Source organism: Lipophrys pholis (genome assembly GCF_963383615.2).
Source record: "Lipophrys pholis genome assembly, chromosome: 20".
Classification (NCBI taxonomy): domain Eukaryota; kingdom Metazoa; phylum Chordata; class Actinopteri; order Blenniiformes; family Blenniidae; genus Lipophrys; species Lipophrys pholis.
Window position 1 is genome coordinate 11638914 of NC_137648.1, and position 26563 is coordinate 11665476.

General features: G+C 43.6%; 4 protein-coding genes across 7 annotated transcripts in view; 3 read left to right on the forward strand and 1 right to left on the reverse strand.

Annotated features, from left to right (window-relative positions):
• On the forward strand, positions 1–8144 carry u2surp (U2 snRNP-associated SURP domain containing). Of its 3 annotated transcripts, none has more exons than XM_080489545.1 (26): positions 1–64; positions 826–924; positions 1023–1134; positions 1252–1376; positions 1463–1533; positions 1628–1716; positions 1863–1898; positions 2007–2089; positions 2211–2376; positions 2463–2674; positions 3073–3116; positions 4668–4772; positions 4857–4923; positions 5040–5203; positions 5284–5446; positions 5545–5624; positions 5711–5798; positions 5876–6013; positions 6094–6283; positions 6403–6483; positions 6562–6613; positions 6701–6848; positions 6934–7044; positions 7137–7264; positions 7354–7539; positions 7618–8144. In XM_080489545.1, the coding sequence occupies exons 1-26, from the start codon at positions 20–22 to the stop codon at positions 7754–7756; spliced, it is 2922 nt and encodes a 973-aa protein (XP_080345671.1). In that variant the 5' UTR covers positions 1–19; the 3' UTR covers positions 7757–8144. The 3 variants fall into 3 exon arrangements, with proteins under 3 accessions (XP_080345671.1, XP_080345672.1, XP_080345673.1); XM_080489546.1 differs by having other exon boundaries at positions 5–64; positions 6704–6848; positions 7618–8140; XM_080489547.1 differs by lacking the exon at positions 1863–1898 and having other exon boundaries at positions 5–64.
• Positions 8118–23775, reverse strand: acad11 (acyl-CoA dehydrogenase family, member 11). Of its 2 annotated transcripts, none has more exons than XM_080489549.1 (20): positions 23577–23775; positions 23382–23481; positions 22785–22910; positions 22362–22523; positions 22107–22271; positions 21887–22028; positions 21634–21755; positions 20887–20993; positions 20533–20644; positions 20214–20291; positions 19912–20050; positions 19606–19713; positions 18841–18939; positions 10228–10294; positions 9307–9392; positions 9142–9213; positions 8855–9009; positions 8648–8764; positions 8460–8569; positions 8118–8369 (listed from the first exon to the last, which is right to left on the reverse strand). In XM_080489549.1, the coding sequence occupies exons 1-20, from the start codon at positions 23711–23713 to the stop codon at positions 8264–8266; spliced, it is 2310 nt and encodes a 769-aa protein (XP_080345675.1). In that variant the 5' UTR covers positions 23714–23775; the 3' UTR covers positions 8118–8263. The 2 variants fall into 2 exon arrangements, with proteins under 2 accessions (XP_080345675.1, XP_080345674.1); XM_080489548.1 differs by having other exon boundaries at positions 8119–8369; positions 10132–10294.
• ackr4b (atypical chemokine receptor 4b) lies at positions 12255–16078 on the forward strand. Its single transcript, XM_080489551.1, has 3 exons — positions 12255–12637; positions 12898–12982; positions 14714–16078. Exon 3 carries the CDS (start codon positions 14720–14722, stop codon positions 15833–15835), a length of 1116 nt encoding a protein of 371 aa, XP_080345677.1. The 5' UTR covers positions 12255–12637; positions 12898–12982; positions 14714–14719; the 3' UTR covers positions 15836–16078.
• The window catches only part of uba5 (ubiquitin-like modifier activating enzyme 5), a 3869-nt gene continuing 667 nt past the window's right edge, over positions 23362–26563 (forward strand). Inside the window, exons 1-12 of the mRNA XM_080489550.1 lie at positions 23362–23547; positions 24098–24281; positions 24410–24455; positions 24773–24862; positions 24973–25082; positions 25158–25244; positions 25322–25406; positions 25494–25598; positions 25712–25839; positions 25951–26086; positions 26185–26263; positions 26361–26467. Of these exons, the coding sequence (XP_080345676.1) occupies positions 24115–24281; positions 24410–24455; positions 24773–24862; positions 24973–25082; positions 25158–25244; positions 25322–25406; positions 25494–25598; positions 25712–25839; positions 25951–26086; positions 26185–26263; positions 26361–26467 (1140 nt within the window). The 5' untranslated portion in view covers positions 23362–23547; positions 24098–24114. The remainder of the gene's footprint in view (positions 23548–24097; positions 24282–24409; positions 24456–24772; positions 24863–24972; positions 25083–25157; positions 25245–25321; positions 25407–25493; positions 25599–25711; positions 25840–25950; positions 26087–26184; positions 26264–26360; positions 26468–26563) is intronic.

The following is a 26563-nucleotide window of genomic DNA, read 5'->3' on the forward strand; positions in this document are numbered from 1 at the left end:
TTTTACTTTAGCAGTAAAGATGGCGGAGCGAGCGGATGGCGATTCCCAGAAAGCTAGCGCTAAGGTGAAACCTACTATTTGTGTTTGTATCAGCTAGGTAATATCGGTTTACAGGGCGATAATGTAGATAAATGCTTGTTTGGGCCACTTGGAGTATGGAAGTATCTGAAGGCCGACAGAGAGCATAGTTACGAGGGTTGTTAGCGAAGTGCTAAAGCTAATCGTCGTTCTCCGGCCACACGGGCTAATGGAGCCGTGCTAAGCTAACGCATTAGCCATCCAAAACAGGACTTACGCCGCAATTAGATCAGAAAGGAGGGTAGTGTGTGTCACACATACATCAGCATGACTTATTCACCCGAAAGAATCATTGTAGCTTTTGATTTTAAAGCGATACATGCGTGTGAATACTCGGGCCTAACGGTAACTCGGGTTCAGCTTCATGAACGGTCGGGAAAACCCTGCTTGTTAGGCCTCCGGTTACTCTGCGTAGTTTCTCCTACTTTCTGTCGTCCAGCTAGAGCTCAGTTAAAGAGATGCAATAAATACAATCACAAATTTGACAGGCAAAAACAAGGATGGGCTCCCATTGGGTGTACCCGTCTTGTTTTGTTTTTTTAATCATGTGCGTGCTTCGTGGTGTTATGGAAATGAGCGTGCATAACTTGACTTTCACCGTGATAACTGCTTCACCCAATCACCAGAATGGTAGTAATAATAGTTGTGTTTCGCCACGGCAGTGTTGGTCATGAGCTTGGTGTGTTCGTACAGCTTGTGATCAACTGGAGTGCACCATCATGAAGTCTGCTTTGTTTACATCGACAGGCGCTGCTTGAGAGCAAACTGAAGTCTTTCAGCATTGGCAAAATGGCAGTAGCCAAAAGGACCCTGAGCAAAAAAGAACAAGATGAAATCAAGAAAAAAGTAAGAAGTTACTTCCTCATCTAACACAAATTTAAAAAAAAATTCTGTTGAACCTCTAATGTGTTTTTATTTACTTTTTCCATTTGCTTTATGTTCAGGAAGATGAGCGGGCAGCGGCAGAGATCTACGAAGAATTTCTTGCAGCCTTCGAGGGAGGAGAGGGCAAAGTCAAGGCGTTTGTTCGTGGTGGTATTGCAAATGCAACAAAAGGTATGTCATTTAGACCATGTATTGGAAGAACATTGCAGTCCCTTTTCTGACCCCCCTCCCCAAAAAAAAGTTATACTGTCAGTGGTGTCAAATCCATTACAAAAACTTTTCTTTCAGAGGAAGCAGCTGCAGATGAAAAGAAGGGAAAGTTGTATAAGCCCAAGTCACGTTTTGAGGGCCAAACCAAAAGCTTCTTACCTCTGGATACCCCACCTCAATTTTTAGCGATAGACAAAAGACATGTAAGTATAATCACGACCAACAATCAGCCGCATTCTTGTAAAAGTGATTATACTGTGCTGATCATACCTTCTCATCTACCATACAGACTGTGAAGAAAACTAGTGAAAAAGAAAAGAAGAAGAGCAACCTGGAGCTCTTCAAAGAAGAACTTAAACAGTGCGTTTAAACAAAATTTTCACAAAACACGATTTTGTTTTTAATGAAGTTTGAAAATGGTACTATTTTCGACTGTGTTTTGTTCTTATTCAAGAATCCAAGAAGAAAGGGATGAACGGCACAAGATGAAGGGGCGTGTTAGTCGTTTCGAACCTCTCTCTGGCTCGGATGGAAGACGTTCGTGTGAGTGCTGTTAAGTTGCCCGATATTTTTTCTACGTGAACTAACTCAGCCCGAGATGGTCCCGTCCTGCACGCATCGCTCCATCCCCGCCCCTTTGTCCTCTTGTTCCCTGAAACAAAATTTATACTGATTTCTGCTTCTTTTAGCGGATGGTTCTTCAAGAAGAAACCGTCCGTCCAGTGGTAATTTTAACTTAATACAGTGGCCGTGAATATCTTCATCTTGTCAAGAAAATGTGTGGTCTCGTCGGATAGCAACAGGAAATTCTCTTTTCTTCTCTGTGTCCGCAGTTCTCGATGACTGTGCTCCAGGTTCCCATGATGTTGGAGACCCATCCACAACAAATCTGTATCTTGGAAATATCAATCCACAGGTGATTCATAATAAGAGACTTTTTTTTTTATAGATATATAACTTTCATTTTAAGTGTGTGTTTTGTATTAACGGAATGGAGAAACTAATCTCCCCCCATTTGCATCCTTGTTTTGCGCCAGATGAATGAGGAGATGTTGTGTCAAGAGTTTGGCCGTTATGGCCCACTGGCCAGCGTGAAAATCATGTGGCCGAGGACAGATGAAGAGAGGGCTCGGGAGAGGAACTGTGGCTTTGTGGCTTTCATGAACAGGAGGGATGCTGAGCGTGCGCTGAAAAATCTGAACGGTACAATAAACATGACATCACTTTACTTGATGATAAACTGTAAACTCTCAGTGCATTTGTGGCAATATTGTCCATTCTGATTCCAGGAAAGATGATAATGAACTTTGAGATGAAATTAGGATGGGGCAAAGGTGTTCCCATTCCACCACACCCCATCTATATCCCTCCTTCCATGATGGAGCATACCCTCCCTCCACCTCCTTCTGGTCTTCCCTTTAACGCACAGCCGCGGGAGAGGCTGAAGAACCCCAATGCTCCCCTGCTTCCTCCGCCCAAAAACAAGGAGGAGTTCGAGAAGGTAATTCAACATGTCAGCCACGGATTTACTCTTGGGATTTGGTTGTTAGTTGTGGTGGTAAGATGTTAGCCTTTATGAAGAGCAGCCAGTGCAGGTTTTACTTCTAGCTCCTTTAACTGATAGTTGTTGTTGTTTTTTTGTCTTGTTCTTTGAGTTAAACTAGCTGCAATGTTTATGAAAGTGGGAATAATGAAATGTTTGTGTGTGGAAAATGCTCAGTGAGGTGAAGGTTAGCGTGGTTAGCTATCAGGGCTGTTTGGACTTCAGTAAATCTGACAGCAGTAAAAGAAAGTTCTTGTCTTTTGCAATTTTCAATGCATTTTTTATATTTTTCTCCTGTTGCCTTTTTAACAATACTCACATTCTATGTTTATTATCTGATGTGACTTCATATACAGACTCTGTCGCAAGCCATAGTCAAAGTGGTTATCCCAACAGAAAGGTACATGTTTTTCTTTTTTTAAATTGGTGTACAAACTTAGATCAAAAACATCCCATAATGAAGCTAAAAGCCTGATCGGTTGATCACCGCATGCTACAGGGGGCTGTTCAGTGTGGCTGAGCAATGGTAAAAGCAAATGTACAACGTCATCATACTAGTACATAGAGTAACACTGACAAGTATGTCCTCTACCTCGTTCTTTCACATTCTGCCATCATTCATGTTTCCTTTAAAATATATAGCAAAGCATCATTGTAGAGCTCACTGGAAATGCTGTTTAGAGCCACAGATCATTACGACTCCTCTCCATACATGAACATGTAATTGTGTCGCTCAACTTTAGTGGTGTGGTACTCTGCTACATACATGGGTCTCCTGACTTTAGCTCTGTAGTTGTGGAGAAGTGCTTTCTGACCATTGCTCACTCGGACCGTCTCCCCCCTTGGCCTCTGTCACTCTTTCGGGAGCTCAGTAAATCTGGCCCCTGCCAACAAATCCAAACCTGCCAGCATTAGCCCATATATGACCTTTGACATTGGCCTTGGTGAGCAGCACAAGTTGAACTGTCTGCAGCAGCGAGGGACCTGAAAAGCATCATGGGATGGATTGGGAAAGTATACTGAGTTTTACCCCGTCATTGGTACGATCGGCTCCAATACAAGTAAATGTGATATGTGTTGTCAAATGAAAGACATCCTTTATCTTGTTGACCACTTCAGGCTAATTGTATGCATCCTGCACCATTTATCTCCCCCCAAATTCTGTCACAAAATCAAATAGGTGATCCCACTAGCACAATATTAAGTCACCAGGGAGACGGCCTGTTTCAGGTCAACAGTCCTGTTTCTCTTTCGCTCCGCACTAAGTCAGGAAATGAGTGGGGAATTGAAAGGCATTGTACTGAGAACTTTTAGCATTCATACAGTGTCTTCTCAATGTCTTGCTCCCACTTTCCCAACTTAGATTGACTCACTTCCCAGTTTGTCATTTGAATGTAGGAAGAATTTCCAGAAAGGGTTTGAACAGTGCGCTGTAACTTCAAGGCACTTTAACCTCAGTGATGAGCCAATCAATCTTTATGCCTTTTAGTATAATTTCAAGATACAAAATGATTCATTTATTAGTTCTCCAATCAGTGTGAATGTTCTGTCACCAGATGTTATTTAGTTGTTATACTTTTAAGTTTTTCTTTTCTGTCTTGGATCATCTATGTTATACATAGGCCCAGAGGCATAAGCAGACAAGCTTAATTTATTCCTGGTGGCATGACACTCTGGTGGTTGACAATCAAGACTTGCTCTTGTCATTGTTCATTTAATTCATAGATAAAATAACATCGCTGCCAGGCATGCTGAATCTATGCATTGAAGCCATAATTAAGCCTCGCACCGTCACATCGTGAAACCTTTTGTTGGTTTTGATTCCACGAAGCGACTGTCTCGAGTGTCAAACCACCAAGAATAAGTTAATCCATCAAGAAGGTTAAGATTATTAGTGCTCAAGAGTCCGTCCAGTCTGAATCCGTTTGCTTTAACTGTGTTTTTCTTGTAGGAATTTGCTCTCTCTCATCCACCGAATGATCGAGTTTGTGGTGCGTGAAGGCCCAATGTTTGAAGCCATGATCATGAACAGAGAAATAAACAACCCAATGTACAGGTCAGTGGTGGGGCGCATCACAGGTGCAATAAATAACGTTTTAAGTGGCGCTCGTGTGCAGGTCTCATGGGTCTTTTCTTCCAGGTTTTTGTTTGAGAACCAGAGCCCAGCGCACGTTTACTACCGATGGAAGCTCTACTCCATCCTGCAGGTGAGTTGCACTTTCAATTCTGTGTGATGAAGTAAAAGGATCAATTAAACACAGAAGAAAAATCTTGTTCACTTGCATCAGATTATTTGAATGTTAATCCTCAATGTCGTTTCCAGGGTGAAGCGCCGGCCAAATGGCGAACAGAGGACTTTAGGATGTTTAAAAATGGCTCCTTGTGGCGCCCGCCTCCCCTCAATCCATATCTGCATGGGCCTTACGATGATGGCGATGAAGACGAGGAAGAGGAGGAAGGCAGTAAGAAAGGCTGCTTGAAAGAAGAGTAAGATAATGCACAGGTTTTCAGTATGTTGCCACTTTTTAAAAGTTGCCCCTCTGATGAGCGGCCCCTCCTCTCTGCAGCGAGCGGGACAAGCTGGAGGAGATGCTGCGCGGTTTGACTCCCAGGAGGGGAGACATTGCGGAGGCCATGTTGTTTTGCCTCAGCCACGCTGAAGCTGCTGAGGAGATCGTAGAGTGTATAACCGAGTCGCTCTCCATCCTAAAGACTCCGCTACCCAAGAAGGTAAGGGACTAACGCTGATCATGTGCCGCAGAAAGCACCAGCACTTTTTGATTTAATGCGCCGCGTACAAACTGACATTTCACTCTTTTATGTTTCAGATTGCACGCTTATATCTGGTTTCTGATGTGCTGTACAATTCATCTGCCAAAGTATCGAATGCCTCCTACTACAGAAAATAGTATGTTTCCTTTCTTTGTTACTGCAAATTGAAAGTAGGTGATTACTTCAACGGCTTAAAAAAATAAAATTTCCCTTTTTCAACAGTTTTGAGACGAAACTCTGCCAGATTTTCTCAGATCTCAACTCAACATACAAAACGATCCAAGGCCACCTTCAGTCTGAGAACTTCAAGGTAGCTTCCTCTTCCACGAAAGTCAGATTCCTTTAACGGCGACAGCTGAAGTGACTGACTGTTTTTTTGTTTTGTAGCAACGAGTGATGTCCTGCTTCCGGGCCTGGGAGGACTGGGCCGTCTACCCAGACCCCTTCCTGATAAAGCTGCAGAACATTTTCTTGGGACTCGTTAACCTTTCTTTGGAAAAAGAGGTTGTAAGCGTTGTTGTGGAGGTAAGAGAAGTGAAACCCATCCCTCTTATTAACTCGCTAACATGCTGAAGACTGAGCCGAGTGTCCGTTGTGTCTCTAAGCCTGAGCCAGTGGAGGACATTGACGGGGCTCCCATCGGCGAGTTTGTAGATACCACTCTACTGGAGGACGTAGACGGCGTGCCGATCGATGGAGGCGTCATTGATGGAGCTCCGATTGATGGAGCCCCTCTGGATGACCTGGATGGGGTTCCTATCAAGCCCATGGAGGAAGACATCGATGGGATACCTTGTGAGTGGTGCAACAGAACAAAAATCCATCCTTAGCTCTTTTTTTCCCTCTATACTTCAGTCTACGCTTGTATTTTATCTGCACCATCACTCAACCTCTCCTTTTCTCCCCCCGTGCAGTGGATCAGTCCAAAGAGGCAGCGTTTAAGGTGGCACCTTCCAAGTGGGAGGCAGTGGACGAGGCAGAGTTGGAGTCTCAAGGTGAGAAGTGTTTGTGTTAATGTCATGATCTTCTCTCTGTGATGTTTATCAGACTGATTCCGTGTGTTTCCTCCTCAGCTGTGACCACCTCCAAATGGGAGATATTTGAGCAGCCAGAAGAGGCTAAAAAGTGAGATAAATGTCTTTTGTCTCTTTAATAAATCGGTCAGCGAACCCCCTTAGCGGCCCTCCATCATAAACTGTTTCCGCTCCTCAGCAGGGACGACGACAGCGACGATGACGACCGGAGTCCTCGCTCGGATGACAATCAGAGCTACTCCAACCCCATGAGAGACGACTCGGACATGAAGACGAAGACGGCAGAGCTGAATGAGGAGAAACGCACAAAGCTCAGGGAGATCGAGGTTTTTACAGTCACACACTGGAGCCACACGCCGTACTGAAAAAACGAGAATATATTCTGAGTGTGGTTTGTGTGCTTCCACACAGGTCAAAGTCATGAAGTTCCAGGATGAGCTGGAGTCTGGCAAAAGACCCAAGAAGCCCAGTCAGAGTATCCAGGAGCAGGTGGAGCACTACAGAGACAAACTACTACAGAAGGTATCAAAACGTCCTGGAGGATTTTATCAAGGAGGAAACCAAATGCGGGAGTTGATGGTAAGAGAACGAATCTGCTGCCTTTTTGTTTTCAGGAAAAAGAAAAGGAGAAACTTGAACGGGAAAAGGAGAGAGAGAAGAAAGAAAAAGAGAAAGCAGAGGCCCGCTTGAAAGAGTTGAAGAAGGAAAAGGAGAAGGAAGACACGCCGACCAGGAAGGAGAGGTGAGAGGTTTTGCTCTGGTGCATCAGTTGAGTTTTCTTCATTTGTTTGGTTTCCTATCTGACAGATATTTGTCCTCTCCGCTTGATAGGAAGCGGCGCCACAGCGGGTCGCCCAGTCCGACACGGAGCAGCAGCAGACGAGGCCGGTCGTCCTCGCCTCGTTCGGAGCGCTCCGAAAGATCGGAACGCTCCGACAGATCGTACTCGAAAGACACGTCGTCCCGCGCCTCCCACAAAGACTCTCCTCGATCCAGCAACAAGAAGTCTTCGAAGAGGTTCGACCACACACTGTGTGTCCGTGCATCCTCCAAACGCAAGTGTGGGTGTTTAAATTCTCACCTTTATCCCACCAGATCTCCTTCATCACCTCACACACCCAAACGATCCAGGAGGTCACGCTCCAGGACGCCCAAAAAATCTACCAAGAAGTCCCGCTCCAAATCCAGGTCCCCACACCGGTCTCACAAAAAGTCAAAGAAGAGCAAACACTGACGTCTTTCCCACCGAACCCCCTCCCCCCTCCATCATCTGGTCCCCCTCCTCCGCGCCTTGCTGTGTAAAAGACGACTGTCTGGCGGCTGAAGATCTCTGCCCAAACGTTGGGGTCTGGACACTGAAGAGCGGATGGCGTTGCATGGGTTGCCATCTGGTGTGTGGAATAGACGGGGCCACTGCTGTTTTATATTGTAAAAAAACAAACAACAAAATAAAAAATGTGCTTGTGTGTGCGCTGATCTCCCATCACCTCCAATGGAAATCATCCACGTGGTAGAACCACACCTGAGAGTGTGAAGACAAATAGTCTTATTCATTCTGTCTTTTTCTGTTTTTGTAGTTCACAATAAAAAATTATTCCTAATAAACATGTGGATTTTTAATCAAACGTATATTTTTCTTACATATATTACATTCAGAAAGATGATCTCTAGTTTCTGTAGAAGATTCAGTGACATTTGTCAGCGCCTGCTTTAATAATGCCGCTGTGGCCAAATCTTTCCATCACAGCTTCGCCTTCATTTGATCCCTCAGTTCAAGCCGCGCGATGGAGGAGAGGTGAACCTCATCCGGCCCGTCGGCGATCCGCAGAGTCCTCGTATTCATGTACCTGGATAGAGACAAATTGGCGTGAAGATCTGATTCATAAATACGACTTTTATTTTGTGGAGGGAAAACCGAGAAAAAAAGGTCAACTCACATCTGTGCTAGTGGGAAATCTCCAGACACTCCTGCAGCTCCGTACACCTGAATGGCGACGTCCAGCACCTTGCAGGCCATTCTGGCTGCTGCCACCTTGATCATTGCAATCTGAGAAAGAGAGTGGGGGGGGGCGCGATTGAGCAGAAAGTTGTATCCTAGTCACATCAGCGTGAAACTGTCCAGTACCTGCTTGCGAGCAGCCCGACTGCCCAGCGCATCCAGCGCTCGAGCGGCATGCAGGGTCAGCAGGCGGGTCTGATCGATCATGAGGCGGCACTCTGCGATCCAGTGAGCAACCACTTCCTACAGCAAACAGAGAGGGGGAGAGCAGATTCTGTCCACTAGGGGTCAAAAGAGAGCGCTGCAGTGAAGTGACAGGAGACAGCTGCTCACATGTTGGTACAGATGTTTCCCAAACGTGCTCCTGGAGGCGGCGCGCTGGCACAGCAGCTCCAGAGCCAGCTCTGCAGTGCCCACCGCTCTCATGCAGTGGTGTAGCCTGCCCGGGCCCAGACGGCCCTGAGCGATCTCAAACCCCCTGCCTTCCCCTGGAAACACAAGGATGCATGACTTCATTTCAGAGGATATTGACAATACATCTCTTGTGACCTCATTCATAAATGTCAAGAGGACAACATCATTTGATAGACCGCGTGCGTAATGAGTGCAGGCGAATTTACCCAAAATAATGTTGGACGCAGGGACGGGCACGTTTTCAAAGTGCACTTCAAAGTGGCCGCCGTGTATGGCATCTGAGAACAGGAACAGTGGAAGTCAGACGATGGAAAAACTTAGCTGACAACTGCATGCAAAAAGGGGAAGCTTTGTGTTGTGTAGAAACCCACCGTCCTGTCCAAACACAGTGAGGGCCCTGATGAGCTTCACGCCCGCCGTGTCCAAAGGTACGAGGACCATGCTGTGCTGGCTATGTCTGAAAAACAAACAAACAAACAAACAAACAGGTTTACAGACACTTTAACCACAGTAACCATGTGAACACTTACTTTATTGATATGCGGAATGTCGCACGTTTCACAGTTGCTAGTGAGCTTTGTAAACACGGCTGGCAAAACAAAGAGAGTGTCTTTCGGGTGTGGCTATTTCCACGGAACTTCTCATTAATATGCGGAGCATTTACCAAAAATGGTAAAAGGAAGCTACGTGGAAGGAAATGCACTTTACATATCACGACCTATTTTAACAATAAAAATCCTCTGGTTTTGGTTGAATACAAGACTTGTTACAGTTTTATAGCACAGTAAGATATTAGTGTAAATGGCTGTTGGGATCAGTACTCAATAAGAATATAGTCTGCAACTGTCACAACAGATTTACTCATGACTTTAACTAAATCTTACTTTCTAATTTTGTTTTATCTTCATCAATTAATTAAAACTACCCATAAAAAATTAAAACCATTTGTACTTGTTAGATAATTCTTTGTTGTAACTTGGCAATAAATGTTATACGACCGGAAAGCCTGTTTAATATGCATTTGTGGGATGAGCAGCAAAGAATTTGCAACCCTAACCCACCGCACCCACCCCATGCTCACACACACAAACACAATTTCAAACCACTGCTATAAAATAAAGCAGCAGGGTGCTTCATTGACACAGTGAGAACCAAAATCCTGGGGAAATAAACCTTGAGGATAAAAGAAACTTGACTTCTGAAGCTGGAGATCTTGTGCAAACAGAGAAAAAAAAGCCATCATGTTTGTTTCCCCCAGTAGAAAGTCTTGACCACAGGACTGTTCCGCTGACCTGCTGCCATCTGGAGAGCTGCTCCGACACATCACAATGGCCACTTTGCACTTGGGATTCCCAGCACCTGTGGGGAAAAAAGACCTGCGGTTTGTACTTAGTCATGTTTTTCTGACGTTATCCCCCCCCCCCCCCAGTCTGACTTCGTCCCTGACCCGAGATTGGTCGACAAGCCTGGATGAAGCCGGTGACAGATTCACGAGCTGGGAGCAGAAACGGGGATTTACATTTCCTGTGGTATTTGCCTTCAGATTAATGGTTCTCAAATAAAATACAGGGTCAACATACAGACCTTCACATAATACAGGCTCACTCATGTAGCTATGGACAGTTGAAAAAGTTGATATGTTTACTCCAAATATTAGAATCATTTATTTATAAATGCCTGCCAAAACACAATATATAATATAATTCTATATTATATATATATAATAAATATTATAGAACCTTTATTTTGCTCAAGTATGTCTGTACAAGATATTTTTTTCCAAGAATGAATGTATATATTTATCCTAACTTTTTTATTATTTGGATGATATTACATATTTAACAAGCACTTTTGTAAATCTGCGTAAATCTGTGGGAAATCATTATAACCATGTCATAAAATAAACCTGATTGAATTGAATATAACATCACGTCTTAAAGTCCCGAGTTTCCGTGCTCTTTCCCTCTGTCAGGGTGTTTTTAAAGTGGCGCTTCCATTGGAAGTAGAGTAGTATCCCAAAGGTCAACTCCTGGATTTTTCAAACTGTGATCGCGGCTATAAAAGCAACTCCATTACACAGTAACTCGGCAATCAGACATTACGACTCCAGTTTCAGTTCTCTTCAGCAGCGACTGTGTCATGAAACCACCCAATGATCAGAGGAAACCAATTTCATGTGAAGCTAAAATGAAAAGCGTCCACTCAGCTGAGGCTGACACTGGAGGCGCTGCCATGACAACAAAGGTCTGAGTCTCACTTTAATATGCGCGTACGCCAAAATAAATCCCATAAAGGACTGAAGCAGGTGAACGAGGTTTTCAAGTATCTCATTTTGAAAGAGGAAGTAAATACATCAGATCTGATTGTTACAATTATCAGATTTTTACAGTGTAGTCAGTGAACTCAATGGTGAATGAATAAATGAATTTAAAAAAAGAGATAAATTGTTGTACTATTTAAATGTAAATACCTAAGTAATAGTGTTGTAAACCAATGAAAACAGACACTCATCAGAATTTCTTAATAAGTAAATGGATGAATGAATGAATGAATAAATATATAATAAAGAAATAATTGGACAACCCGAAAAGAGAACATAACTGAGCAACAGAAAGCCCTTCGTCATCTGAGATAAAGTACTTAGTTGTGTAATTTCACATTTTGCTATTAAGTTACAGGACAGATATTAACAGAAGGATTAAGTAACACGAGCGACATTCACACAGACTTTAAAGAACACACTCTAGAACCTGTTGAAATAATATGAATTGTGTGGTAAAAAAGATCCCTGGCTTGTGGTAATGACTAAATTCTGAAGGCTTGGGGAATTTCCTCGGTCGGGTCTCGACTTTCAGACAAACTAATGTGGCCTCGGGAACAAAGTGGCTGACCAATGGCTCTGCCTTCCTGTTTGGGTTTCTGTCCCCTGAAGCCAGGACATATGGACACCAGACTGCAGCCGACGGGGCATCGGGGGGGGGGGCAACGAATCTTCACAACAGGAGAATCACAGCACGAGTGCATGCCAATGCTTACACAAACCCTCTCCGACAGATGTCTGACCTTATAAATCAACCGGTGTCAGTGAATAACAAAACAAACAATAACGAATCACGCGCCAGCCTTTTGAAATTTACAACCGACTCCACCCATGCACCACGTCCCGCAAAGCCTCTTGGACTCGGGGACACGTCGGGCTTCCCTGTGAACTCTCACAGAAGTGTGATGATCCGTCATATGAGGCGAGCCCTGTCGTCGTGTCCCTACACGTCCTGTCTCGGGGTGGAATGAATAATAAAGCTTCCCAGCCCAGTGATGAGGCTTCCTGAGAGCGTGCCATGCAAACATGCTGCTTGTGTGCCACGCTGAAAAGAGATGCCGCCTTTGTCCCAGAAGAGGGTGGAGGAGAAAGAATGTGCGGAAGATGGATACTAAACAAGGACAACACAAAAGGAAGCTCAGTATTCAGAGGGAAACTGAGAAATCGTAGTGCAAAAGTATATTTTGACCATTTCAAATCATTTTGCTCTGCCGGCTCCATATCAATGCCAGTGATGGCTCTTTTACACACGGATCTCAAGAAGCTTTGGAAAAGGGACAAAGATCAGCACTATTAAATGTTCTGGTTATTTTCCATAGACACAGATAATATAGGCAAAGTGCAATCGTGGGACACTCCTGGCACAAGTTTCTCTCGGACTGGTAAACAACCTCTCTTTGTACAGCGCTTTGCACAACACAGCTCACTAAAATACAAGGGGGAGGACTAAGAATTTTAATTCATCTTAGCAGTTTACCCTGAAACATGACCCGCTCAAACTGACGCTCAGACACACACACACACACACACACAGCCACGCACGCACGCACGTGCGTTGAGCGCTACGTGGGGAAGGAACGCGCTCAGCAGTGGAGTGGAGTGGAGCGGGGAGGGCTGAACACTTCACTCTGTTTCTTCTCAGAAAAAACACACCAACTCTGCTGCGTGATTAAGAGAGGATTCAATCATTTCTGCCAGTCAACACAAAAAAAAACAACAACCACAAGGTAAGAAACTTGGACTTTCTTCCTTTCTCACTGCAGAACTTTAATCTTTTTTTATCTTTCTAAAAATTATACTGTACTTTCTCAGCTGCGTAAAAAAATAAATAAAATACAGTTAAATCATTTTTCAGCGCAACTTTATATTCTCGACATAAGTACATAAGCATGTTTTATATGAATATGCGAAATGTCGGGACACGTTGCACCTTGTTTATTAGATCAGTTCACTGAACAAAGTTCTTCCTGAGATCATTTATGACAGCAACATAAAGTCACGATAACAAGCAAAGCAGGGCATCATTAACCTGCTTTCCTAGTAAAGCTTTCAGATCACGATATTTTTTTAACTTTGAGCTTCAGCTTATTAAACATTTCCTTTTTGACGTTAGCTGAAACAAACCAACGCAGCCTCGGTCGTATCAAAACACAAGACCATGCATAGACCTGTTGAGCTTCACGTGTGTGAAATACAGCTGTTGAAAGCAGCGAATACTTGACATTTTTCCTCAATGTTCCAATGAACATCTGCTTCAGTGACTGCTGCCCCCCCCCCACATTCAGGAGATAATTACTCATTATATAACAAACCAAAAGAATCCTTGGATGCAAAATATTCCTGGCATAAGAAGTTGAAAAACGCCGTCTGGAATTATATCATGCATTGTGTAACATGTTTGTGGGATTCCCTAAAATTTCACTTCAGTCGTTGAGCGTTGTGGAAATAACAAGTTGGGATATTTAGGGAAATAACACTGTGGGTGAAATCACCCCTGGAAACAAGGATCTAGAAATCAAGGTCTCTTTATTATGAAGAGGAGCGCAAAGAAAAACAGAGCAACGCTCCGTTTTGAAACCTGCCTGGCTGGGAAAAAGTTAAGCCGTCCTCTCCCTCTCCGTGCCACACACACACACACCTTCGAAATTAGATTATTATACTATAAAGTTAAAGCCATAAAATGTTAGCCACATAATTAAAACATAAAAAGAGAACGGTACAAAAGGCAAAAAGTCAAAACCTGTCTTACACACACGACTAGATATTTTCCTTCAAACACAATGAGCCTGGATAAAAGGCTCACGTTAGTGGAATGATTTCCTGAATGGGCACGCGGCATTTACAGTAAAAGCAACATCCTGGGTTTTAATCTGCTGGGAGACTTTGTGCCTGCATGTCATCCTCAGCTCTGTTTTTCCACACATTTCCTGTCATTCAACTTCCTCCTGGATGCAATTCAGATTAATGTGTGAAAGAAAAGCTGGACCCAGTAGTGTTTAGTGTGAACACCCTGTACTTTAAACACATAGGTGCGATCATCTTGCCCCAAATATGACCACTTTAATATGCAGTCTTTTCCCGGTGATTAAAGGATGAGTAAGCCAAAAGATGTAATTTCCGGAAGTCTGCAGGCAGTTAAGCATGGGATAGAATAGAAACAAGCTGAATTCAAAAGGTAATTAGATGCTTGAAGTTTTTCTGCCCCTCTGTTGTGCTCACTGGGCTGCTGCAGGCCCACACAGATCTCACACAGATCTAAAGCATCAGGGAAACCATTCGGGTTGAGTTTCCTTTGACACAGCCGTTTTGTTTTCTGATGAAAAAGAGTTCAAAGGGTTAAAGATACTCCCTTTTCTTACTCCGTAAAAAAGACACAAATAACTGCTTTACAACCCTGGATTGTACTCGTCACAACATGAGCGAGTTCCTCTAAAATGTATTTTCTTCCTTTTCTCTAGACTAAAATGGACGACTTTTATTACCATGAAGACCAGGACTCCAGCTTGAATGAAACCTACGATTACAACTACGAACACAGCGTCTGCGACAAAGAAGCGGTGCGCTCTTTCGGTGGCGTCTTCCTCCCTATTATCTACGCCCTGGCTCTGGTGGTGGGCCTCGCCGGGAACGCCCTGGTGGTGGTGGTCTACACGTCACGGCTGAGGCTACGAACCCTGACAGACGTGTGCATCCTCAACCTGGCCATTTCGGACCTGCTGCTTCTCTTCACCCTGCCCTTCTGGGCGGCGGACGCCGTCCACGGGTGGAGGCTGGGTCCAGAAGCTTGCAAGGTGACCTCCTTCCTCTACAGCACCAACTTCAGCTGCGGCATGCTGCTGCTGGCGTGCATCAGCGTGGATCGCTACCGCGCCGTGGCCCACAACCCGACGGGCAGAACTGGGGTGGGACCCCGGGCCAGGAGACAGTGGATTGTGGTGTGTGTCCTGTTGTGGGCTTTAGCCAGCATTTTTGGTCTTCCAGAACTCATCTTTTCCACGGTGAAGACCTCCCATCACAGGACCAGCTGTACGGCCGTCTACCCGCACAGCATGGCGCTGCCGGCGAAGGCCTCCCTGGAGCTGCTGGAGGTCATCCTCAGATTCGCGCTGCCTTTCTTGGTGATGGTCGTGTGCTACTGCCTGGTGGGGCGGGCGCTCAGTAAGGCCGCCGGGGTGCGGAGGGAGCGGAAGTGGCGCGCCCTCCGCGTCCTCCTCGCCGTGGTGGCCGTCTTCCTGCTCACTCAGCTGCCCTACAACGTGGTGAAGCTGTGCCGAGCGCTGGACATCATTTACATGCTGGTCACGGACTGCGAGGTCAGCAAAGGCCTGGATCGTGCTCTCCAAGTGACGGAGAGCCTGGCGCTCACCCACGCCTGCATTAACCCGCTCCTCTACGCCTTCATCGGCTCCTCTTTCCGCGGCCACGTCCTGAAGGCTGCCAAGCACCTCGGTCAGAGACTTGGGAGACACCCGAGGCACGGCAACGAGGAGCCGGCGGTGGAGATCGCACTGCACGCACGCACTCAGACTCAGTCCCAGTCTGGTTCTGAAGACCAAGACACCAGCACCTTCACTATTTAAACACTCAAACATTCTCTTCTAAGCACCTACAGAACATCGTACCATGTATTTACATATCCTCAATATCCTACATGGTCGATATCAGCAACCACAATTTCAAAAGTGCACATATATATATGTACAATGAGATTATATGTAAAAAACTAAGCAAATTATTTTGTATAAATTATGTATTTTAGTTAAATAAAAGCAAACAGCTGTTTGATGACGTCCATCTGTTGCTATTAAATGCAGCCGAGACTCAAAGCGCGCCTCCATTTGTTGAATTCCCTTCACCCACACAGTCTGCACGCTCCTCCATGAGATCATCTGCATCTCATTTCATTCCACCCCGTGGCTCCGCCGTGTGATGAGGGACGGCTTGATTGCACAGTGGGTGACCCATTACTTAGAATAAAACCATTTGGCAGACAAAGACGTGACGGCGGACAGCAGGAGACACCCTTCCATGCTATCAATTTACTTAACGGCAAAGCTGCGTGTTCCTGCGAGAAACTTACTGCTTGACTGACACTTTTAATCAACTCATTAAAAAAGAATAAAAAAATATGAAAGGGAAACTAGTTCTTCTCCAGATGGCTTAGATCTTTTCAAATTACTCAGAGGATTTGTTTGACCTGTCGTCTACAGAATAGCCAAACGTTTAGACTACAATCTCAACAGTCTCTACGAAGAGGAGTGACTAACAGGGAAACTAGAGGATTAAGTTGCATGTAATCATAAACAATGAGTCAACAAGGAAACCCCGAATCGAGCGAAGTGATGTCAGCGGGGTGGAGGGGATGTTTTTAGTACTTGAATATAAATCCTTCACAGCTAAAGTCAATTCAATGTTACATTATTTAGAAGCAAGTGGGGTACGGTGTTTACAGTGGGGAACTGTTGGGCCCGTTGTGCTGGTTTTGTTCGTCGCAACTTTACAGTGAAAAGAAGGCAAAAAATGGAAACTTGTGCAAGTGGATCCATTTAGTAGTGTTCCAGCGTTTCCAATGAATCTAAGAAGGAGGGGGCATTCATCCATACGGCTAAAAGAAAGAAAGCCTCTGTATTCTAGCATGAGAGTTGCTGTGTAATTACGATGAAATGCAGCAGAAAAACCATAGTTTTGAGGTGTTCAGTGTCTGTTTCTCTCCACAAAGAATAAAAAAAAAAATTTAAAGCACAGTGTTTGAGGGCTGCCAAGCATGTTGGACAGCAAGCGAGGAAATCCCCTCACAAATTCCCATCTTATAAAAAGGAACTGGTAAACGGCATCACAGCGCAATGTGCAACATATTAGCTTTCAATGAAACAACCATTATCTTTAAAATGAATGACAGCAGGACTCTTTCTTTTGTTTTAAGAGAAGATGGACTGAATGTGTCTGAACATCTCGTCGCCCCGCTAGGGGGACCGAATCTTTCCCTTTTCCGCTCTTTATAGTAAAGCAACCTCCAGTCATTAAACGTGTGACGTCGGCCCTCAACGCCTCCGCGGGCTTTCCGAACAGGGACAGCTGATATTCATTCTGGCAGAGGAAGTTCTGGCAGCCGTGGAAGATTTCTCGCTTCTGATGAAAAAAAACCCACTTCCGCCGGGAAGAGAAATGCACAGAAACGAGTCAAACGACAGAAGCTCGGCCATGAATAAAGACCGTTAATGAAGAGAGGGTCTGGGAAATGTTAGCAAAGTCAGGCTTTCGTCTGCAATGAAGGATTCCTTGCAGATGCAGAAAAATAAGCCACTGTTTTCCTTGTGAGGCTGAATCCCTCAGAGCATCAGGAGAATGTGTTGGAGGAAACATCTGGAAACCTTCGGTTCAAAGCAATTGAAGAATTGCCAAAGAGACATCAAAAAACACTAATATGAATATAATATGAATTGTAATAACATGTTGGTTTTTTTTTAGGTCTTCATCACCCGGCACTGTATAGGCATACTTTTGATGATTTGCCGATTTATTCCTCAACTGTGACACTTGTTTTTCAATTTTTATGACAACAGTGTCGTGACTTGCTGCTTCCTTGAACTACATGACAATGTGTAGTTTGTCTTCGGAGATTAATAAGAACCAACTTGAGTCATGGAGACGCTTAAAAACAGACTCAAGCAAACTATAAACAAGAAAAAAAAAATAGATTCATGCATGAGTCACTGGCTTCTCTCAATGTTCCAAGAATTAACAGATACAATAATATGTGTCGTGCTGTTAGGGGCTTTCAATATTTACAGTTACATACATATTTAGTTTAAGGGCATTCAGCTTTCTTTGTCAGTTTTAATTTGCTCAGTAGTTAGGGCTTCAATATCTGTAAAAACAAAAGAGTGATTATAATGTATTGGAATTAGTTTAGAAAGGGCTCACAAGCCAAACTTTCAAAATGATCTTTTTTTTTTTTTTTATTACTTTCAAGTGTTTGTATTGCATAATGCTGGTTGAGTCACTGCACTTTTGTTGTACATATGTTGGAGGTTTATCCAAGTGTACATCTCGTGCATGCCCTGTTGAAATAACATCTTGATTACATATAAAGTCATCCCCTTCAGAGAAGAGCTTTTGAGTCCATCTCAGGAAAAAAAACATTGCATCCTTTTAAAGACATTCTCCGGTTTATGGGGCTCTCCTGACAAAATGCTTAAAAGCAAAAGTTCCACTTGTTTCTTTCTTTGACCAGTTTGTGGTTTTGGGAGGCATATTTGTTCCCCAACATATACACATTTGCATTAGTTAGCACTCTCAACTTGTAAAAAAAAAAAAAGTCCCTAGTTTGAATCTGGAGGCTTTGCTGGTTGGAGTTTGCCTGTTCTCCCCGTTTGTGATCTTTCCCCTCTCTCGGGCACTATAGTTAAAAAAAAACACGCCTCCAGGGTTTATTACTGTCTCGCTGCGACTGTCAGTCTCTTAGGTGTTTGTCCTGTGATGGACTGGAGACCATTCCCTGCCGTCACCCACGGTCAGCTCGACCCCCGAGTGAGATAAAGTATTTATAATGGAAAGATAGAACCAGAAACGGTGACGCACTCACCCGAGCTCCACCATTTTTTGCCATTAATGACGAAGCCGTTGTTGTTCCTGCGAAGACTGCACTCCATGTTGGTTGCGTCGCTGGAGGCTACATCAGGCTCTGAATCAAAAGTAACATACACATTGTTTTACACAAAAAATAAAAAAAAATACTGAAAACGATCAGATGTCAGTTTGAAAGTAACTGTCCACTGCCTGGTTTTCGTTTGAGCCACTGGTGGAATATCTGATGCAGACAGAGGGCGCTCACATTATTTTATTACCAGGTTGCGATGGAGATTACTGTTGGTCATCAATTATACAGTCCAAACAGCTGACAATAAAAACACCCTCTACCATAACTGATCACCATATGTGTTTACCAAGAAAAAAAAATAAATCCGCAGGGACGTTCACACCCACTCTAATCACCTCTGGCAACAGCATGTCGTTGTTTCCAGGGAGTGTGGAAAGCAAAAAGGAGCAAAACAGGGAAAAGATTACTCATCGGGAACTTGTGTTTTCAGTCGGCATGCAACTGCCTCTCTGAATGTTTTTTTTTGTACTTTTTCTTATGGGGGTTTGTCGCCATCCCGGCAATGCTTAACAGAAAAATACAAGAAATTGTGAAAATAGCTGAAAGGTCATGTTATAGATTGCATCTTTAAATAATCTCACCCTTTGAATCACATTCCTCAGTCTTTGCTTTGGATATCCTAATCTCCTCTGATCCTACAGATTATGACAGGTTTTTTTTCTCAGCCCTGTCCCATGGTCATGCCAATACCTGTCATACAGAAGCAAGACCGGATCTCTCCACGGAGTAGAGGTTCCAGCCATTCTTTCTTCTGTTCCTCACTCCCAAACATGTGGAGCACCTCCATATTCCCTGTGTCTGTCAGGAAATAACAGACAAAAAAAATTTAAAATTTCAGTGAGCGTGAGCTGCTTTGGAAAACACCACGCTAACTAACTCTTTTCAGGAGCGATCAGGAGACGTGTTTCAGTTATTTTCGGGTAGTAATAAGCTCTAACATTGGAATATGATCATTCATATTTTTTTACAAGTCTGACGACATGTGGTATAATTTACCAGGTGCTTGGCAGTTAAAGATTTCGGGGGCGAACAGGCAGCGCCCGGTTTCTTCTGCAATATAGGCGTAATCCAACTGACTGAGTCCACTGACTGAAGGCAGGAACAGGTTCCACAGGCCCGCCTCCCTGGCTTTCACCTGGACTCAGACATGCAGCTTATTAGACACGGTCAGTACAGGTGGGAAGCACATCTTTCAGTTATCACTGCAGTGATGGTCTCTTGATTTTCACAATTTAGCATATCTCAAGAAAACGTTTAGTATCAAAGAGAAGTACAGACAGAAGTCTATCCACCCATACCTTCAGCTCCTCTATGATTTGTGGGCTTTGCCATCTCTGTGGGGACTGTGCATGTTTTAAGTAATAATCTGCAACTTCCTGAAATGGCAAAATGAAATGTATTATCTACTGGCTTGGTAAGACAGACTGTACCCTAACAACTACACACGCACTCCATCAGTGGAAAAATGCATCACCAGTGTCATAGAGCCAATGATTCTGCATGCAATACTGTATAATTCCTGAGCTCAACAGACTCCTGTCTACCAAATCCGTTCACTTTCAAACTCTGAACAATCAATACAACACTCTTCTGTTCTCGGTAGCTCTTGGCACTGACCTGCTGAGCAGGAAACACGTATTGTCTCATGAAGTCTTTGACCTGCTGGAGAACAGCCTGACCTTTCGCTGTCTGGAGGAACAGAGCATCTTTTGTTGTATCAGTGCGAGGCCTGAGATGAAACACATGAAATTCAATGGGGGATATCGGAAGCAACGGCTGGATGCCAAGTTCCGGCTGACGCTGGCTCAAGTTTAGTCAGCAGGTGGATTCAATTAGCTTTCTCATCTGTGATGACTATCATTTGTCAGAGGATTCTGTTTACACTGGCATGTTTGAGTTGCCTCAAAGTTAACTTCATCGAATTATTTCAGATATCAGTGCAATGCTGTATATTCCATTACAGCAACTAACCGCTGAGTGAGCTGCAAAGCAACTTGGGCCAAAGGCTCCACACAATGGCTGAACAGAGCTGCATTGGTAGCACTGGCGTTACCCAGCAGGTAGCGAGCGTAGATCCCCTGTTAAACAAATAAATGCAGATTAAAACACATGTAGCAGTATATATATATATATATATATATATATAAAAGATTTGCTAAAGTACAGAAACTTTTCACTCAAAGTGAAGCATAGATATATAGGGAAAAATACTGGATTTCAATATATTCAAGTGTAAAAGTAAAAACAAGTTTGATGAAAAACATTTCTGCAGTTCGTCACTGACAACTTCTAATATATTCTCAGTTAAAACCACAGAGGGGGAACATTTCGCCAGTCTTTCATTAATGTTTTCTGCTGCATCCCCAAACACATAATCACTAGTTGTCACTGTCAAGAGTTTGTACAGAATGAGGTTGTTTTACAGGAACAGTGCAAAATCTATGTGGGTTTTTTTTTTTCTAAACTAAAATCAAAACAACATGTTCAGTGTACAGTCATTGTGAGACAAATGAAAAGGAAAAAAAGACAAATCACAAATAATAATACCCAAATAAACCTGAGAAAAAGCTGAACTTTTAAAGAAAAATCAACAGAGAAGCTGTAATTTATCTGAAGATATTTTTATACAACCACAATTACAACTATTCTATATCCTCATTAAATTCAGATTTACGTCTCCATATATTCAACTATAAGTCAGTTCAACTTGGCACCAACCTGGGCAATTCCAGCCATCTTAAAAAATGACAGAGCCAAGTAGAAATGTAACGGCGGCACTTCAGATGGGATCCCACGGCATCTGCAGTAAATGGACAGTAAATCCTCCACGGTTGGAATACCTGTTCATTAAGGCACAAGTATGGATTCATGATAAAGGTAATAACTTTATACAAATAAATATGTTCCATCATTCATCTATATTATGTATGTAGTGATTATACTCCACATTGGTAATTACATTGACATTTACCTTCAATTCCTTTTGAACTGCCCATTGTGCTGACAATGTCCAGACTTATGGGCCAGTATTGAGGCATGAGGAAGTAGGCCAAATCTGCCAAAGGCTGCCCAGTGGTAGACAGCTCCCAGTCCAGCAACGCTATCACACGAGCCTGAGGACATCAGAGTTTATTATATCATTACTGACAAATACAGGAGAGTGACAGGCACAACCATCACAGAAATCAAACCTCGGTTGGATGAAATATCAAGTTGTCTATTCGGAAATCTCCATGCACCAACGTGACTTCATTGTCACTCGCTGGCAAATTCTTCATCAGCCAATCAGAGAGTTCATTCATGGCGGGAATGTCTCTGTGGGCGGCTGCAGTGTACTGCTTTGTCCAGGTGACCACCTTAAAAAGTGAAATGAAATTTCTTTATAGAACTTGAATATCCAATCATGTAAATGGTTTAAAGTTATGAAACCTTAAAACATATCTTACCTGTCTCCTGCAATAGCCTGGTCCTCTCCCATATCCTTCAAGGTCCAGTGATGCCAGGTCCAGTGTGTGGAGCTTTGCCAACGTTTCCACTGCAGCCACATATAAAGCAGTCCTCTCAGCTGGACTGACTCCGGGCAGTCGAAGATCTCTGAATATGCGCCCCTACTCAACAGAGATGGAAGCACATTCTTTGATCTACTATGCCATCATCTATTCATTCACAATATTGTTTTATCCAACTCATTGTTGCACTGGAGTCAATCTTTGCTGACTTTAGGTGAAAAAAGGAAACACCCTGGACAGGTGGCCAGTCCAACACAGAGAGAAACACAGTCACACATCCCCATTAGCTGTGTACACACAACGTCACGCAAAACAGCACCAGCAATATTCAATACTGAGGCCTGTGATATTACAACACACCTTCACATGATCCATCAGGTAAAACTCTGTTCCGATCACTTCAACATCAGTGCAATGTAAGATGGGCCGAGGCACGGGGAAACCAGCAGTGAAAAGGGCCCTCTGCACTCGGTACTCCCTGTCAACCTGTAAGCAAGAGTCCAGAAACTGTGCTACACTGTGGTATATACAGAATTATAGTATGGTTATACATTATCTATGTTGAGTTGTAAAGACCAAAAGTAGAATAATTCAAAAGGAAAAAATATACACTGATACAACTATACAAATATCATTAAGAGAAATACATATGTAGTTTGTGTAATTTGTGAGAACTGGTGCAACCCCATGTCACTTATTTTTCAGAAGAGACTGTTTTAAATGGGCACAGAGTTAGAATAGATAAATACTTGAAACGTTGCATATGCACAGATATTTAAAAAAAACCATTATATTTCATAGTTGAATCAAAGAGGCACGGTGTTGATATTATTATGGCAAACGTAAAGCACAAGCACCATGCAAACGTTATCTTCATAACAACCACACCTATTTAATTAGGTGATAAAATGAAGTCAGGAAACAAAGATTTGTGGTCGATAAATGTTGAACTCTCACCTTGTGAGCTCCTGGCAGCAGCTCACCTGGAGGCTTCTTCCTGAGAACGTAGCTTTTGGAAGGTGTCTGGATGAGAAATGTTGGGTTCGACTGACCAGAACTGCACATATAAATTGACCGTCGTTAACATTTTATGAAAATTTTGGAATTCTGCTTCGAAGAAAAAGTGAGAAAAAAAAGTTGTTTATTCCTTACCTGTACTGTCTGACAGTTAACCTGTCATTATTGGACGCCAGCGACTTGGCAGACAGATACCTCTGAAGACTGAGGACATTGAATTCATGCTGCTGTCGAACGGGAGTCGTCAGATCCTCCATGATTCCAACATTCATCCATTAATCATTTACACTTTGCAATTGTTTATGTCAGCCGGACCGTTTACGCGGGGACACACAACGTGAAATAACTTCCTGAAAAGTTAATATGCCACTGTAGCCACCATAATACTTTCTGAAAATCAGTCGCGTTTTAAGAGACAAATGTTGCATTAAAAAAGTATTTTATATATGAAAGCTGAGTTAAATCACTGGCAATACAGGAACTCTTGCGTGGCTTTTGTTTCCGGTTTTCATTCCGGACGACATTTCCAGGAACACGTCCTGCCAGCTGATTGGAGCTAGAGAGAAGACGTGTACTTTCTCCTCCGATTCCGTTTGGAGCGTTTTTCCGCGTCTCCCTTCGTTTACATCTTTTTATTTTGCCCACTTTGGTCATAGTGTTATCCGCTTGAGTCATGACGACGGTGGAGGAGCTGAAGTTGCGGGTGAGAGAGTTGGAGAACGAGCTGATCAAATGTAAGCAGAAGCAGGGCGCCGCGGAGGATGCGCACAGCCAGGAGCCACCGAACAGACCCAAAATTGACAAAATGAGCTCCGAAGTGGTGGATTCCAACCCGTACAGGTAACATTTACTCTATTTCATTCTGGGCTTTTCGCTGATTTTGTCTGGACAGCTCGGAGAATTGAGGGGAGCCGCCTGATGAGTCATTTGACAGACCACAGACTAAACCATGTGTTTTTATCCTCCAGCCGCCTGATGGCTTTAAAGAGGATGGGCATCGTGGAGGATTATGAGGTATGATTCTAGTCTGTTCATTGTGCATCACTGCTACTCTGTAGAACTATGTTTACTATGTTTACAAGTGAAAAAGCAGGTGTAACATCTGTCCTGGAAGGCATGGCACATGTCTTTTAATGTTACTGTTTTGAGGAACAACCTTCATGTGCCATGTAATATGTTTTATTTATCAATTATTAAGTATCTGAAAGTACTGCCTGTAAGTACTGTGCTGTATGCAAAGATAAAATAAGATTTAGATTTTCACTTCCATATTATCAGTGGGCATTCATGAAGTGACATGAAGAATAACTTGTCTTTTAATGTATTGACAGAAAATCCGGAGTTTCACAGTGGCTGTGGTTGGTGTGGGTGGAGTCGGCAGTGTGACAGCTGAAATGCTCACTCGATGTGGCATCGGTAAGGTAATAGAAACGTTCCTATTTTTTCCACATCTATTTGATTTCCATTAGTGTCACTATAATATGTTTACCTGGCCTCTCTCCACCGCACGGTCACATTATGTGTTTTGCAGTTGCTCCTCTTCGACTATGATAAAGTGGAGCTGGCCAATATGAACAGATTGTTCTTCCAGCCTCACCAGGCAGGCCTCAGTAAAGTGAAAGCAGCCGAACACACGCTCAGGTGCGCTGGTCTTAAGTTACTTTTCGTCTTCGAAGCCTATTTCTTTCGCTAACGGGATCCACTTTTTCCAAACAGAAACATCAACCCAGATGTGTCCTTTGAGACCCACAACTACAACATCACCACGATGGAGAATTTTACACATTTCATGGATCGAGTCAGGTCTGTATCCTGACGCTTGATCCTCCAGCTTTCCTGTGCTGACCTCTGGCAATAAATAGTTTTGTGTAATTTCTCAGGCATGGGGGCCTTGAAGAAGGGAAGCCAGTGGATTTGGTGCTGAGCTGTGTGGACAACTTTCAGGCCAGAATGGCCATTAACGCAGTAAGAATAACGGGGCCAGAAAGAAATAATCAACGTGGTTGTGATGACGAGTCGTGCAGATTGTGTTGAACTCGTTGTTTGTTTCAGGCCTGTAATGAACTCGGTCAGATCTGGATGGAGTCTGGAGTCAGTGAGAATGCCGTGTCAGGCCACATTCAGCTCATCATTCCTGGAGAGACGGCCTGCTTCGCTGTACGTACACACACACACACACACTCACCGCCACCTTTTATGTATCTTTGCACTGAGAATTTCAGAAACCCTTTATTGTTGTGAATTAAATATACTGAAATATGTCTTATTAGTGTGCACCTCCGCTGGTGGTTGCAGCAAACATTGATGAGAAGACCCTGAAACGGGAGGGCGTGTGTGCTGCCAGCTTACCAACAACAATGGGTGTGGTGGCAGGACTGCTGGTGCAAAACGTTCTCAAGTACATATATTTCCCATAATATATGGACACACTGAAACCTAAAGATGTAAAGTCTTTCTGTTGAAATAAATGTGAGATTTACTATCGTCAATGATATTTTCTGCCTTTCAGGTATCTGCTTAAGTTTGGCACTGTCAGTTATTACCTCGGTTACAACGCCTTGCAGGACTTCTTTCCTTCCATGTCAATGAAAGCCAACTCCCAGTGCAGCGACCGCTACTGCAGGAGACAGCAGGAGGAGTTCAAGGTGTGTGTGTGTGCGCGCATGCTCTTTGACTCGATGTATTGACATATGAAACTGCACCAAAGATAAGAGCGTGTGTCTGTGTGACTCTTTCTGTGCAGAAGAAAGAAGCAGAGCGGCCGAAAGTGGAAGTTGTAGAGGAGGAGGAGGAGGAGGTCGTCCATGAAGACAACGACTGGGGTCAGAAAAAACGATAATATGTAACCTGATTTGCTTCCTTTTTTTTTTTTTTTTTAATTGTGTTTCATGCACTCACTCATGCATCTGTGCTGGACAGGGATTGAACTTGTGTCAGAGGTGAGCGACACAGACCAAGAGGCTGCGTCCAAAAGAATGCCTGATCTCCCAGAAGGCATCACTGTGGCTTATACCATTCCAGCTGAGGTCAGTTTCTGTAACCGTTTCCATAGTTTATGGGCGCTTTAGCTTTGAAGAGTGACACTTGAAAAGCTACTCTCTCTCTCTCTCTCTCTGCAGCAT

What these genes read in the sequence shown, in the direction of transcription:
- u2surp (XM_080489545.1), top strand. Translation starts at nt 20, where the DNA reads ATGGCGGAGCGAGCGGATGGCGATTCCCAGAAAGCTAGCGCTAAG. An exon ending in CTCGGATGGAAGACGTTCGT is followed by an intron (nt 1,717 to 1,862) that starts GTGAGTGCTGTT and finishes TGCTTCTTTTAG; the next exon opens with CGGATGGTTCTTCAAGAAGA. An exon ending in ACGCCGACCAGGAAGGAGAG is followed by an intron (nt 7,265 to 7,353) that starts GTGAGAGGTTTT and finishes TCCGCTTGATAG; the next exon opens with GAAGCGGCGCCACAGCGGGT.
- ackr4b (XM_080489551.1), top strand. Translation starts at nt 14,720, where the DNA reads ATGGACGACTTTTATTACCATGAAGACCAGGACTCCAGCTTGAATGAA.
- acad11 (XM_080489548.1), bottom strand. Translation starts at nt 23,713, where the DNA reads ATGAATGTTGGAATCATGGAGGATCTGACGACTCCCGTTCGACAGCAG. An exon ending in TGATATTTCATCCAACCGAG is followed by an intron (nt 22,029 to 22,106) that starts GTTTGATTTCTG and finishes TGATGTCCTCAG; the next exon opens with GCTCGTGTGATAGCGTTGCT. An exon ending in CTTTAACTGCCAAGCACCTG is followed by an intron (nt 19,714 to 19,911) that starts GTAAATTATACC and finishes ATTTCCTGACAG; the next exon opens with ACACAGGGAATATGGAGGTG.